Source organism: Rattus rattus, chromosome 1, assembly GCF_011064425.1.
Source record: "Rattus rattus isolate New Zealand chromosome 1, Rrattus_CSIRO_v1, whole genome shotgun sequence".
In the NCBI taxonomy this organism is placed as follows: Eukaryota; Metazoa; Chordata; class Mammalia; order Rodentia; family Muridae; genus Rattus; species Rattus rattus.
In genome coordinates this window covers 165,833,541-165,847,320 of record NC_046154.1, presented here as the reverse complement: position 1 = coordinate 165,847,320, position 13,780 = coordinate 165,833,541, and the positions used below count along the sequence as shown (strand labels likewise).

General features: G+C 45.0%; 1 protein-coding gene across 1 annotated transcript in view; it reads right to left on the bottom strand.

The window, feature by feature from the left end:
- LOC116907663 (tetratricopeptide repeat protein 41) overlaps positions 1-13,780 on the bottom strand; it is a 65,234-nt gene that overhangs the window by 49,761 nt on the left and 1,693 nt on the right. Inside the window, exon 2 of the mRNA XM_032910758.1 lies at positions 7,420-8,394. Coding sequence (XP_032766649.1) covers positions 7,420-8,215 — 796 coding nt within the window. The 5' untranslated portion in view covers positions 8,216-8,394. The remainder of the gene's footprint in view (positions 1-7,419; positions 8,395-13,780) is intronic.

Below are 13,780 nucleotides of genomic sequence, written 5' to 3'. Positions count from 1 at the left end.
CTGCAGGTTGAGACCATCCAGGGGTTGAGACCCACTACCTCAGACTGACCATCTAATCTTTCTTGTGCTATTTGTACATGGAGTCCAACTCTTGGGACCTCAGAGAAACAGCGATAAAAACAAAATTAGACTATATATATATATAATATATATATATTATATATATAAATAATCTGTTGTCTGTTCATGTCTATTCATGCTAGCTAGTACAAAGATAGCTCCATTTTGTGGGGTATGTGTAGTACATGTGTGTTCTCATGGTGGAGGTTGGGGAGTAGATCATATTTTTAGGGTAAAATGTTCCAACATCAACTATAATCATAGGCACAGATACAGCTCTGTCACTGGGGGAGTCCTTTAACTTCTGGTAGGCTATGGAGAGCCAGACAACAAGATGACGTATCCCTAAGGTTCACTCCAGCTCCAGTTTGCTTCAAACGAAATGTTTGATTGGGGTCAGGGTGTTCTGACCTCCCAAAACACTGTTCTGTCTTTGGAGAGATGGACTCTCCAAGCTTAGTCTGGTGGCAGGGGTGGGAGGTGAGCGATGAAGGATAGAGTATGAAATAGAACACAGGTTGGTTTGATAGATTCCCAGAAGACACCCCTGTACCTCCATAACTAGCTGGGCTTCCCTGTGGGTTGAGATCTGAGCCAGAATAAACTTAGAAACCTAGTCTGGTCAACACCAGCTTCCAGCTCCAAGAGTTTCAATAGAATTTAGGAGGACCTCACAGTCCAACCAGTCTCTTGGGCCTCACTCAGTTTCTCTATGGAATAACCCAAGTATTTGTAATTGATTTATAAAGTCAGCCTTACAGAAAATGGATTGCTATAGCATTTTTACCCATGTGTCTTAATGCTTCCAAGAGCCAAGAGTCTAAAACGGAAATTGTGGCTGATTCCTAGGTTCTATACGTTAGCATGCTAGCATTCCTTCTAGGCTCTGCCCAACAGTTACCTAGCAACAGCCAGGTAGGCCTGGCTTGCTATAAAAGGGACCATTTGTCCTCTCTTTCTCTCTTTGCTCCTTTTCTCTCTCTGCCCCTTTTCTCTTTCTCTCTCTACCTCTACTCCCTTTCAACCCTCCTTCCCATGTCCCCAAATAAACTTCATTCTATACCAGCCCCATTGTGTGCTGGTACCTCAGGAGGGAGGGATGCCCAGCACGGGCCCGCTAAGGCATCCCCTCCCACCACACCATATCCGCTCTGCAAATCATATCATTAGCATTACAAAACATATCACTGTATGTACCTGCATACCCACTACACACACACACACATACACACACACACACACACACACAGAAACACACCCATGCACCCACATGTACACTGATGACTGTACCTTGCTTTTCAGAAACTGCCAAACGGTCTCCTACTGCCCTGCTGTAGACTCTGAGACCCTACGTGAGTTAGGAAGGGTCATGAGAAAGGGATTTAACACCTGTTTCTAAAGCTTATTTATGGTTTACCCACCATGCATCTTCTTATTGACTTAGTGTAAATATAAAGGAATATTTAAGAATAAAACCTGGGCTGGAGAGATGGCTCAGAGCACTGACTGCTCTTCCAGAGGTCCTGAGTTCAATTCCCAGCAACCACATGGTGACTCACAACCATCTGTGATGGGATCCTCTGATTCCCTCTTCTGGTGTGTCTGAGGACAGTGACAGTGTACTCACATACATAAAGTAAATAAATCTTAATATACATAAAAGAAATAAATCTTAAAAGGAAAAAGAATAAAACCCAGGTACTAAAGAGATGGCTCAGCAGTTAGGAGGGCATTCTGCTCTTGCTGAGGACCCGAGTTCAGTCCCCAGCACCCCCATCAAGGGGTTTACAATTACCTCAAGTCCAGCTCCAGGGCATCTCACACCTTTTTGTCTCTGAGGGCACTCGCACTCATGTACACATACCCCCACACAGCCACACTCACATACACATACAAATACAAGCGATTTAAAACTAAAAGTAAAGCTAGGCGGGCAGGTTCTCTGAGTTGGACGCCAGCCTGGTCTACATAGTGAGTTCCAAGACAGTCAGGGCTACAACAACAAAACTAAAAGTAATAAATAAATAAATAAATAAAATAAAGTTAAAAATAAACTAACCTTTTAATAATATTAAAAATCAGGTCAGGGGGTGGTGGCTCATGCCTTTAATCCTAGCACTCAGGAGGCAGAAACAAGAAGATCTCTGTCAGTTTGAGGTCAGCCTGATCTACAGAGTGAGTTCCAGTACAGCCAGAGCTATATAAAGAAACTCTGTCTAAAACAACAACAGACTAATACAGACCCAACAGGATGGCTCTATAAGTAAAGACATTTGCTGAGCAAGCCCAGAAACCTGAGTGCTAACCTGGTAGAAGGAAAAAACTGATTCCATAATGCTGTCTTCTGGCCTCTGCAAGCCTGCTGCAGCATGAGTGTCTCCACCACACACACACACACACACACACACACACACACACACACACACACACATCACACATGAGCACACACATGCATATCACACACACATATTACATACATGCACACACATGCATATCACATGCATATCACACAATGTTTATCATACTCACGAATATCACACACATGCATATCACACACATGCATATCACATCACATATCACATGCATATCACACACACATACACACACGCATGCACCCACGCACCCATGCATGCACCAACACACACACACATCACACACAAGCACACACATGCATATCACACATGCATATTACATACATGCACACACATGCATATCACATACATGTACACTGAAAACCACTTTAAAAACTAACAAATACAATGATGCCATAAGGTGGCCTTAGTCCACATCTACAGAAAAGCTTGATTCTTCCTCACCCTGGTGGTTATTAATCAGATGGGCTTCACACTGAGATCAGGAAAAGAATATTAATATTAGCCACGTTTCACCCTTGCGCCAAATGTACGCATTCTTCCAGTCCCCATTTGTTGGTATTCACTCTTCTTTTTTTTTTTTTTTTTTTTTTCGGAGCTGGGGACCAGGTATTCACTCTTCTTACAACTCCTCACGGCTGTCATGTGCCAGGCCCGTGTTTACTTGCTTCACTGTGTTTTATTTCTTTCCCAATAGTTACTGTTAATCTGTTTTATGCAAGAAACCAGGGCTGATCCGTAGTAAGTCTCTGAATTGAACAGCTTGGAACCGAATGCTAGCATCTAGCACAGGTCTGAACTGAGGGTCCAAACCCCTATCCCAACAGTACCTATGTGGTCTGTATTTTTGGCTGTCTCACATCCCCTGGCTTTACGCTGGTTTCAGGAGCAGCACTAGATTAGCATCTGGGGTTCCCTCAAGTCTCAGTTGTGTTCTTCAGCTCTTGGCTGCTCTTCCAGCTATGGGATTAGCTCATCACATATTTTGGCACCAGTGACCGAGTCAAATACAAACACATGGTCTCACTCAGGCCCTTATAGACACCATGACCCAATGCTAAGACTTCGAGTCAAGTCTTCTGACTTTGCACCTGGAGCTGCTATAGTCGTGTTTCTTTCCACGATGTGGAATCCACGTTGTTGAGCCCACATTGGGACAGTGGATCCCAGCTCAGGAACACTGAGCCCAAGCCTACGAATGTCGTTTGAGCACCAGGATGAAGCCCGCAGGAACCAGAACTAAGCCTTGGTTCTGCAGTTCCATAAGCAAGTTTTACTTCAGTAGAATGGAATGGGACCCCAGTTCTGCAATCCTCCCGTTTATGGATGTCACTTACAACAAAGACTGACCGAACTGATAATATTCTTTTCCGGGGTCCCTAAGGGTTTGGCTTGCAAGCAGTCTCACATGACCAGCACAATGCTACCCCTCAGCACTGAATACAAATGACTTCATGTGGGTCAGTATTCTTGGATTCACCAACCAGTCATCTGCTCCTTATCACGTTCCAAGGTCTCCTGACTACCTGGTCGCAGAAAGGACCTGAGATTAAACCACGTACTGTCATTTTACATGGCCACATTAACTAGTGCTCGCATTGGAAACTGTAACCTCTATATGTCATCTCTTGAGCAGGGAGCCAAACATAGCCATCTTTCTACCTCCCGAGCAACCCCATGCACGTGAACACTTTTCATATCCTTTAGGGGCGTCACAGGCCGGTCCTGAAGCCTGTCTGGGTGAAGGGCCTCTGCCATACTCTGCCATTGGCTTTTCAGTCTATTACATGTATGTCCATAGGACACTATCTTCAAAAACAACTCCAACATTCATTTCGTTTGGAGGCAATACGATGTGGAAGCAGGGTTCCCCGCTTTAACTTGCATGTAAATCTCCTAGTCGGCTCACGTTAAAATGCAAATACCTACCCTAGATGCGCAGAACACATGAAACTCAAGAAGGATGACCAAAATGCGAATGATTCACTCCTTCTTTAAAAGGGGAACAAGGGGCTGGAGAGGTGGCTCAGCGGTTAAGAGCACTGACTGCTCTTCCAGAGGTCCTGAGTTCAAATCCCAGCAACCACATGGTGGCTCACAACCATCTGTAAAGAGATCCAATGCCCTCTTCTGGTGTATCTGAAGACAGCTACAGTGTACTTATATATAATAAATGAATAAATCTTAAAAAAAAAAAATAAAAGGGGAACAAGAATACCCTTGGCAGGGAATAGGGCGGCAAAGTTTAGAACAGAGGCAGAAGGAACACCCATTCAGAGCCTGCCCCACATGTGGCCCATACATATACAGCCACCAAACTAGACAAGATGGATGAAGCAAAGAAGTACAGGCCGACAGGAACTGGATATAGATCTCTCCTGAGAGACACACCCAGAATACAGCAAATGTCAGCAGCAAACCACTGAACTGAGAACGGGACCCCCTGTTGAAGGAATCAGAAAGGACTGAAAGAGCTTGAAGGGGCTCGAGACCCCATATGAACAACAATGCCAAGCAACCAGAGCTTCCAGGGACTAAGCCACTACCTAAAGACAATACATGGACTGACCCTGGGCTCCAACCTCATAGGTAGCAATGAATAGCCTAGTAAGAGCACCAGTGGAAGGGGAAGCCCTTGGTCCTGCCAAGACTGAACCCCCAGTGAATGGGATTGTTGGGGGAGGATGGTAATGGGGGAGGATGGGAGGGAAGCCCATAGAGAAGGGAATGGGAGGGGTTAGGGGATGTTGGCCGAAACCGGGAAGGAATAACAATCGAAAAATGTAAATAAGAAATACTCAAGTTAATAAAGATTTTAAAAAATAGTTAAAAATATGAAAACATGGGGTTGGGGATTTGGCTCAGTGATAGAGCGCTTGCCTAGCAAGCGCAAGGCCCTGGGTTCGGTCCCCAGCTCCGAAAAAAAGAAAAGAAAAAAAAATATGAAAACATAAAAAAATGCAAATTCCTGGAATGGGGCCTCAGAGTCGGTTTTTCTCACACATTCTCAGGCTTATTACATTAGTCGTAAAGGATCCAGCCGAGGAGTGGAGGATTCGTCAAGTACGGATTTGAGAACCAGAGGGACCGAGTTCAAAATGGAGATTGGTCCTTTAGTAGTCAGACACTTAGCAGAGCAGCTTTTGCTTGTTCATTGGCAAGACCAGAAGGTTACCCTTCAAAGTCTAAACCTTAAAGATTAACAATAAAGGTGCCCTCTTCTCCTAACTGTGGCACCGCTGGCCCTTAGAGCTAGTTGGCCCTTTGCTGTGAGGCCTGTCCCGTGCATTAAAGCCCAGCCTCTGCCCACCGGACAGCAAGCTCCCCATCCCGCTGATAATCAAAATTCTCTGCAGGTGAGACAAGAGGGAAGGGCACAAAATCAGCCCTGGTTCGAAGTGGCCCTCTAGGTCTACACGTGATGCCAGATAACTTAGGTCCTCTCTGGGCTCCCTAACTTCCTAATAGTCTCCAGGCCTGGTGTTAGCTCTTCTTTTCTGTCCCAAAAGTCCTCTGGCACAGAGGATCCAGGTTCAGTTCCCAGCACCCCCAGTGTCTCACAACTGCCTATAACTCCAGTTCTAGGGAATATGACATTCTTTTCTGACCTCAGGCTCCTGTAGAAACATGGTACACATGCATGTACATACATGAACTCAGACACACACACAATTATATGTATTTTTTTTTGTTGTTTTTTGAGATATGGTTTCTCTGTCTAACAGAGCTGTGGCTATCCTGGAACTCACTCTGAAGACCAGGCTGACCTCAAATTCACAGAGATCCACCTGCTTCTGCTTCCAGAATGCTGGGATTAAAGGCATTCACCACCACGTCTAACTAAGTAAATTTATTTTTAGAGGCTACAGGACTATGGTATTAATTTAAAATGTCTAACAAGTATATTCAGTTATTTAAAAGTTCTTTCCCTGAGCCGGTGAGACAGGTCAGCAGGTAAAAGCACTTGATGCCCAAGCCTGACTTCTATCTACCCTGGTGCCCACAAAAGCCACATGCGGGGGCCTGAATCTGTAATCCCAGCACAGTAGGCTACAGTAAGATGGGGAGATGGAGACAGGAGAACAGACAGGAAACTGTGGGCCAGAGGGACAGGAGTGTGCAGAACGGACTCCCAGAACTTGTCCTCTGTCCTCCGGAGGCACCATGATGCACGCACGCACGTGTGCCTGTGCACACACCCAAAAAATTCCTCCCCTGTGGGATGACGTCACAGGTGAGGCAGGTACAGGACAGAAGGAGGCCTGTCATTGGACGAGAAGGAAGGATGGGTGGGAGAGAAGTTTGAAGGAAGAGGAGGGGACTGGAACAGAAAGGAGGAAGAGACAGGAGGGAGAGGGAGAGACGCGGCGGCGGGACAATATGGCAGATGACGTTGGGATTCCATGCTGTAGGGGTTGGGGATTTAGCTCAGTGGTAGAGCGCTTGCCTAACGAGCGCAAGGCCCTGGGTTCGGTCCCCAGCTCCGAAAAAAAGAAAAAAAAAAAAAAGATTCCACACTGTACCTTTACAGGTTGTTATGAATGTTTTTAAGGGATGGGTGTGAATTGGGCTTTGTGCGTTTAGGTGGGCAATTATATCTTATCAATTGGGCCAAAGGTTATTGTGTTGTGTGTTCTTTCATGTAGCGATTTAAGTGTAAGAAAGTGTGTGGCGGCTGGTCTGGGCTGCCACAGAGCTGGGATGTGTGTTTCTGGCATGGACACCTGCCTTGGGAACTGGATAGGTAGAGAGAGTGCTGCCAGGCTCAGAGAGAGGCCTTCGGCAGTGTGATGTGGGATGGAGCAGAGTGGGTGAGACGCTTTGCTGACTGAGAATTAAGATATCCAGCAGATATCTTGGGGCACCTCGGTGCCAGACCTAGCGGGATAAAAAACAGCTTTATATTTTTACAACAACACTCCCAGGACACACAGAAGACATTTCTCTGACGCTGATGACAAACGTAGCCATCTATACGTTTACGCACCTATATTTTCCATGATCATAGTGACTGGATACAGCTCCTCCACGACATCCAGCCAGTCTTTGAGAACCATATCGCCCAGTTCGTCCAGGTCTCTGTAGAATCGGACGGGAAGCCCCTTACCGATGATCTTAGCCTTGAGCTTCCCCACCTTCACTTTCCCCTGCTTGTCCACCTGATAACCTGAGGGCAGCTGCTCCTCTTCCTCCTCTTCCTCCTCACTGAAGGTCCGCAGCAGCGAGTTTGATGTCCGGAAGTAGAAAAATTGGAATTGAGATTTCTTCCGAAATGCCGCCTGGATGATCTCGAACTCTGTCAGGCTGCAGTTGGGGGTCTTCAGGACCCAGGGATAGCCATTTTTGGCAGCGACATATAGATTCTGTTCCCCCTTGGATAAACTTTCCAAGTCCTTCACCTTGGATAACAGGAAAGGGGTGTAGTCGGGGAGGAAATCTCCATAGGTCTGCCCCAGCAGGCAGATAAAAAATGGGAAGCATCTGTTCACGTAGTCCAGGCAGAGCTTTAGGTGCTGAGAGTGTAGGCAGGAGTACTGTCGGAACTGGTTATTGGTGAAAGATTTATGGGCCTTCAGGACCGACCATCTCAGGTCCACAGCTTTGAAGTAGGTGCCCCGGGAGCTGCAGAAGTCATTAAGCTGAGGGAAGATGGTTTTGGCTAAAAAGTCTCTCTCTTCTTGGAAATCTATAGTGGAACAGATGTAAGGTCGGATAGGTTTCTGGCGCCTTAAAATGGGTTGGCTGTTGTATCTTTGTGCGATCTCGATTGCCTCCTCGATCATGTCACTCAGCTGCAGGATAACGTCACACTTAGAAGGAAGAAAGTTCCATCCTGACCCAGTGGCCAAGGTCCGCGGCTTGGGTGTTCTCTTAACTTTGTTTGCTTTAAGCAATCGGTCGGCCTCATCCAAATCACTTCTTTAAATTGTCTCCGGTGGAAGGGATGCCACGGTTAAGCAATCTAGTTTGAGTGAGGGGCAAGAAAGGCAAAACAGATTTATTTTAGGATCCCAGGCCGTTTGTGTCTCCCCTGACCCCCCCCCACCCCCAAGCTTTGGCTGAACGACTAACAGCTCATAAGATGAGCAGATAAAATGAGTGGGCCTCCCTTCTTCCCCAGAGTCCCAGCCCACTGTCCCAGATCTTTTGGCCAACCACTACCTCTGTCGCACAGAGACGTACACACCAAGGCGAGGTGATTAAGAAAAGGAAGCTAAGTCCACAAATGGACCCAGGAGTAGTTAGAAGTAACTTTAGCCAGGGAAGATTCATGACAAGTAGCCAAGGCGAGATGAGACTAGCTATAAACCCCAGGTCAGCCCAGGAAGACAGGCCAAAGACCAAGACCAAGGCAAGCAGCCAAACTAAGTCTCCATCGGGGAGCCTGACAGGGCTCTATGGTTTTACTTCCTCTTTAGTTCTACGGGCTCACACGACATTCCACTCACCTACTGGAATTTAATCCCACCGAGCTAACGGAAAACACCCTAGTGACGACACGACTTTGCCTGCAAAGGCTAAAGGTATTTATGAAAACGGCTTTTTATTTGGTAAAGCTTACTTCCACACCAAATTATATTTATTTCTTTCATACGTAGTAAAACATTTGCCAGAAGTATAGAACAGGTCTTAAGATATCCTAACAGCATGTTAAATCCATGCCTTGAGAAAAAAATTACTAAGCCTCTGCATTGAAGTGTCTCAGTAATACCAGGGTAAACACCCAGATCTAGGGGCAAAAGTCCGGACAGGATAAACAGAGCATCCAAAGTCAGAGTGAAAAGTCAGGCTTGCTTGCTAGCTTTAATTAACTTGTTTGTTGGGGGGTGGTGTGTGTGTGTGTGTGTGTGTGTGTGTGTGTGTGTGTGTGTGTGTGTGTGTGCAAGCACATGCGCATACCTGTGGCACTTGCACACACATGGGTGTACCATAGATGTTCTGTGGACATCAGAGGACAACTCTTGGGAGTCAGTTCTCTCCTTCCATCATGTAAGTTAAGGGCAACAAACTCAGGTCATTAAACTTGGTAGCAAGTGCTTTACCGACAAGAGCCATCACAAGGGTCTCAACATCAAGATTTATATACAGGTGAGCCCGAACATTATAATGTCACCATACAGAGAGAGGGTAGGCGCGAGATGTGATGGGGACCATACATCAGTGTGCAGAAACATCTGTCCTAGAAGTTTTGTAATAAATAAGCAGTGTAGAAAGGTCTGGGTTTTTGTTGTTGTTGTTGTTTTTTTTTTAATTTCACAATGTTTCCTTCAAAAATTCTAAAAAGACAACAGAATAAACACTATGGGTATTTTGTAAATAGAAGCCTCACCTGTCTCATAGGAGACTAGAAATAGATCATCAATCCTTGCAAAATAAAAATAAAAACAAAACAAACCCTCTGTCATCTCTCATTTCCACGTGAACAGAGGTCATATCTGTGTGTGAAGGAGTATGTGTGTGTGTGGAGTATTGGGGAGGGGAGGGTTGCGCAGGCAGAAGCCAGATGTTTGCCTTCAATACGCTTCTCAGGTGTCATTCACCTTATTTTTGAGGTAAAGTCTACCATTTGTTTAGAATGTTCCCAGGGGACTTCCTGTCTCCACCTCCCAGTAGTAGAATTACAAGCACAAGGCCTCGCTTTTGTAAGTGGGTTCTAGGAAGGGAACTGCGGGTCCTTGTGTTAACATGACAGGCACTTTACTAGCTGGCCTGCCTTCCCAGCCCTCCTCTTCCCCCTTCTCCTCCCCTCCTCCTTCTCCTCCTCCTTCTCCTCCTCCTCTTCCTCTTCCTGCTCCTCCTCCTCCTGTTCCTCCTCTTCCTCCTCCTCCTCTTCCCCCCTCCCCCTCCTCTTCTTTAGCCTTGAAATGGAGTCTCACTGTTATCCTGGCCGGTCTCCTAAGTGCTGAGGTTCGGGTGTACACCCCCATGCCCTGCCCAGTCTTCAGATATTACTTCTAACTTACTGTCCTTTCTCTAGACACTTGACATGCAGATGCGTTCAGGATGGGTCCTAGGGAATACTTGTTGAAGGTAATGCTCTTGCAGAGGACCCAAGTTCCGTTTCAAGCACCTACATGGACGCTCATAACCTTCTGTAAGTCTAGTTCCTGGGGAGCCAATGCCCTTTTCCAGCTTCTGAGGGCAACTGTCACACACATGGCACACATAGACTTGTGCAAGCTCACACACCTATCCATAAAAATAAACTAACAAAAAGAAATTTGTTCAAGTACCCGAAATCTGTGATTCAGTGATTCTACTCTCTGGGAATCACTTTCAACCAACGAAGCAGAGAGGTAAAAACAAAAACAAAAAACAAAACAAAACAAAACAAAAAAAACCCTACACATGTAAAGACATCTTTTCATTACTACAGAAAGAATAAAAGAAAGCAAGAACTATGCCAGGCATGGTCACACATATCTTTAGTCCCAGCACTTGGGAGGCAGAGGCAGATGGATCTCTGTGAGTTCGAGGCCAGCCTGGTCTATGATGTGAGTTCCAGGATAGCCAAGACTTCACAGAGAAACCCTGCCTTGAAAAATGAATGAATGAATGAACGAATGAATGAATGAATAAGACATATAAGCAAAAGAGAGCAAGTTCTATGCACGGGCGGTACACCTTTGGTCATAGTATTCGGGAAGCAGAAGCAGGAAGGTGAATGTCAGTGAACCTAAAACACACTGAAGTGTGCCTTCATTTCAGACCAGCAGACACTACGTGAAACTACAAATGGGCACTCCCATAAGCTGCAACTTAGCATACAGCAACACACAATTCGGAGGTGCAGACTTATCCAAGTTTATTTCTTTTCATTCTTTCAGTATGGTGTATAGTTTTCTTCATACTGAAATTATGTCTTTGTTAATTCCCACATATTAATTTTTCTCTAATACAAATGAAGTTTTTGTTTCAAGTTTTACATTTTTGCAAGATGAGGGCAAGACTTAATTTTTATAGGTTCATCAAAATTGATAATTTACCAGATTTTCATATCTGTTTGAGACATTAAAAAAAAAAACTAAGGTACTAGGTATCTGGGATACATAAATGATAATTACAAAAAAATTACAAAATAAGGAACTTCAATCAAATTCATTCTCTCTCTCTCTCTCTCTCTCTCTCTCTCTCTCTCTCTCTCTCTCTCTCTCTCTCTCTTTTTTTTTAGAGACAGGATCACTCTATGTAGCTGTCCTGGAACTCACTCTGTAGACAAAGCTGTCTTCCAACTCATAGATCAGCCTGCCTCTGCCTCTCAAATGCTGAGATTAAAGGCGAGCATCAGGCTGGAGAGATGGCTGAGAGGTTAATAGCACTGACTGTTCCTCCAGAGGTCCTGCGTTCAATTCCCAGCAACCACATGATGGCTCACAACCACCTGTAATGGGATCTGATGCCCTCTTCTGGTGTCTCTGAAGACAGCGACAGTGTGCTCACATATAAAATAAATACATCTTTAAAAATAAAATAACCTATGTTATTAAAGATGATCCCCATGGATTAAAAAAAATAAAAAAATAAAAATAAAAGCGAGCATCACCAGGTCCAGCAATTTTGCTAAAATATATCCAAATTGTTTCTTTGTCTTATTGTGGACCATCCTAGTGAGTGTGGAAGCCTCTTGAGTCTTTCTGAAATGTTTTTTAGTACTTTGTTTCAGAGTAACAGCTGCTGTTGGGTTACTTGAGTTTGAGATTTAATATGCACAGTAAAATACTTTTTAAAGACATGAAAGGAGGAAATCTGTTGAGAAGAAGGGGTTCAGTAGCATCTGGACCTATGTGACTCAAAATGCACCATGCACATGCATAAAACTAAGAGAAACATTTTTAAAGGAAAACTAACCCAAAATGGATCCAAGAGTTAAATGTCAGAAGATCTACCCCCTTTAAGTGTGCAGCTTGATGAGTTTTAAGCACCCACCATTATCAAGGTCAAGAATGTCCCCATCATGGGCTGGAGAGATGGCTCGGTGTTTAAGAGCACTGACTGCTCTTCCTAGAGGTCCTGAGTTCAAATCCCAGCAGCCACATGGTGGCTCACAGCCATGTGTAAGGAGATCTGATGCCCTCTCCCAGGGTGTCTGAAGACAGCTACAGTGTACTTATATATAATAAATAAATAAATTTTAAAAAGTAGAATGTCCCCACCTAGGTTCCACAATTCTCTTTTATGACATTCTACTGTGTCCTTACTCAGGTTACATCCTGAACTTGCACTTACATCCAGGTGTACAAGCACATTCCTGTGGTTCTACACTCAGGAGTGCCCAAAGTTGGAGGCTAACCTGGGCTACATAGTGGCTTTTAAACCAGCCCAGGCTAGCTAGAAAGATCTTGTCACAATGAATGAATGAATGAATGAATGGGTACATTTACTTACAGTGCACCTCCACTATTAATACCTGTCCATAGTCTGTAGGTACAGAGGCCATATCTTCATTGGTCACCAGTGAAATTCCAGCCCCTAGCATAATACATAGCACATGGCAGACCCTGTATTTGTTGTATTAACAGGGGAGAGATGGATGGAGGAAAGGAAGGAACAAATCAATCAACCTTGTTTCACCTTGGTATCTACTCCATGCCTCAATTCTTTAATGCTCCCAAATGCTAAGGGCTTTCCTGCCTTGGTCTCCCCATAGCTGGATTAAACCTGCCTATGAAGGGAGCTATTCCTACCCCTACCTGCATCTCCTTTGCTCAAGCAGTATTACAAAAACCACAAACAAGGAAGGTAGCCATTGCCAGTAGTGTCCATAAATATACAGCGTTAAAGAGAAAAACTAGCTGGGAGTGGTAGCACATTGCTTTAATCCCAGCATCTGCAGGCAAAGGCAAGGGGAGGCCAGCTTGGTATACAAAGCAAGGTCCAGGACACCCAGGGATACATACAGGAATAAAAATTAAAACAAAAATTTTTTTTTAAAAAAAAGCATCCTTGGAGAAATGGCCCAGTGGATAAGAACACTTGCTCTTGCACAGAGTCAGGGGTCTGACCCCAGCACCCACAGGGTGGCTCACTAGGAAACAAGAGAGTTAGATTCAAGGGTGGGGAACTTAATAGCCCTATGGAGTATCAGTGCTGGGGGGAAAGACAGAGCGGACTGGATACTAGAGATCAGTGACAGGTCAAAGTCTGAACATGGGGACACACTAGGAATCCAAGAAACTGTGTGTGTGTGTGTGTGTGTGTGTGTGTGTGTGTGTGTGTGTGTGTGTGTGTTCCTCTATCCTCTTAGCGAACCTGGAGTTTGTCATCTTGGCTCTGCTGTCTAGCCAGAGAGCCCTATCTGTCTCTACCAAAACCACCCCACCTCCAGCATTGGTTAGACCAGCATCTGA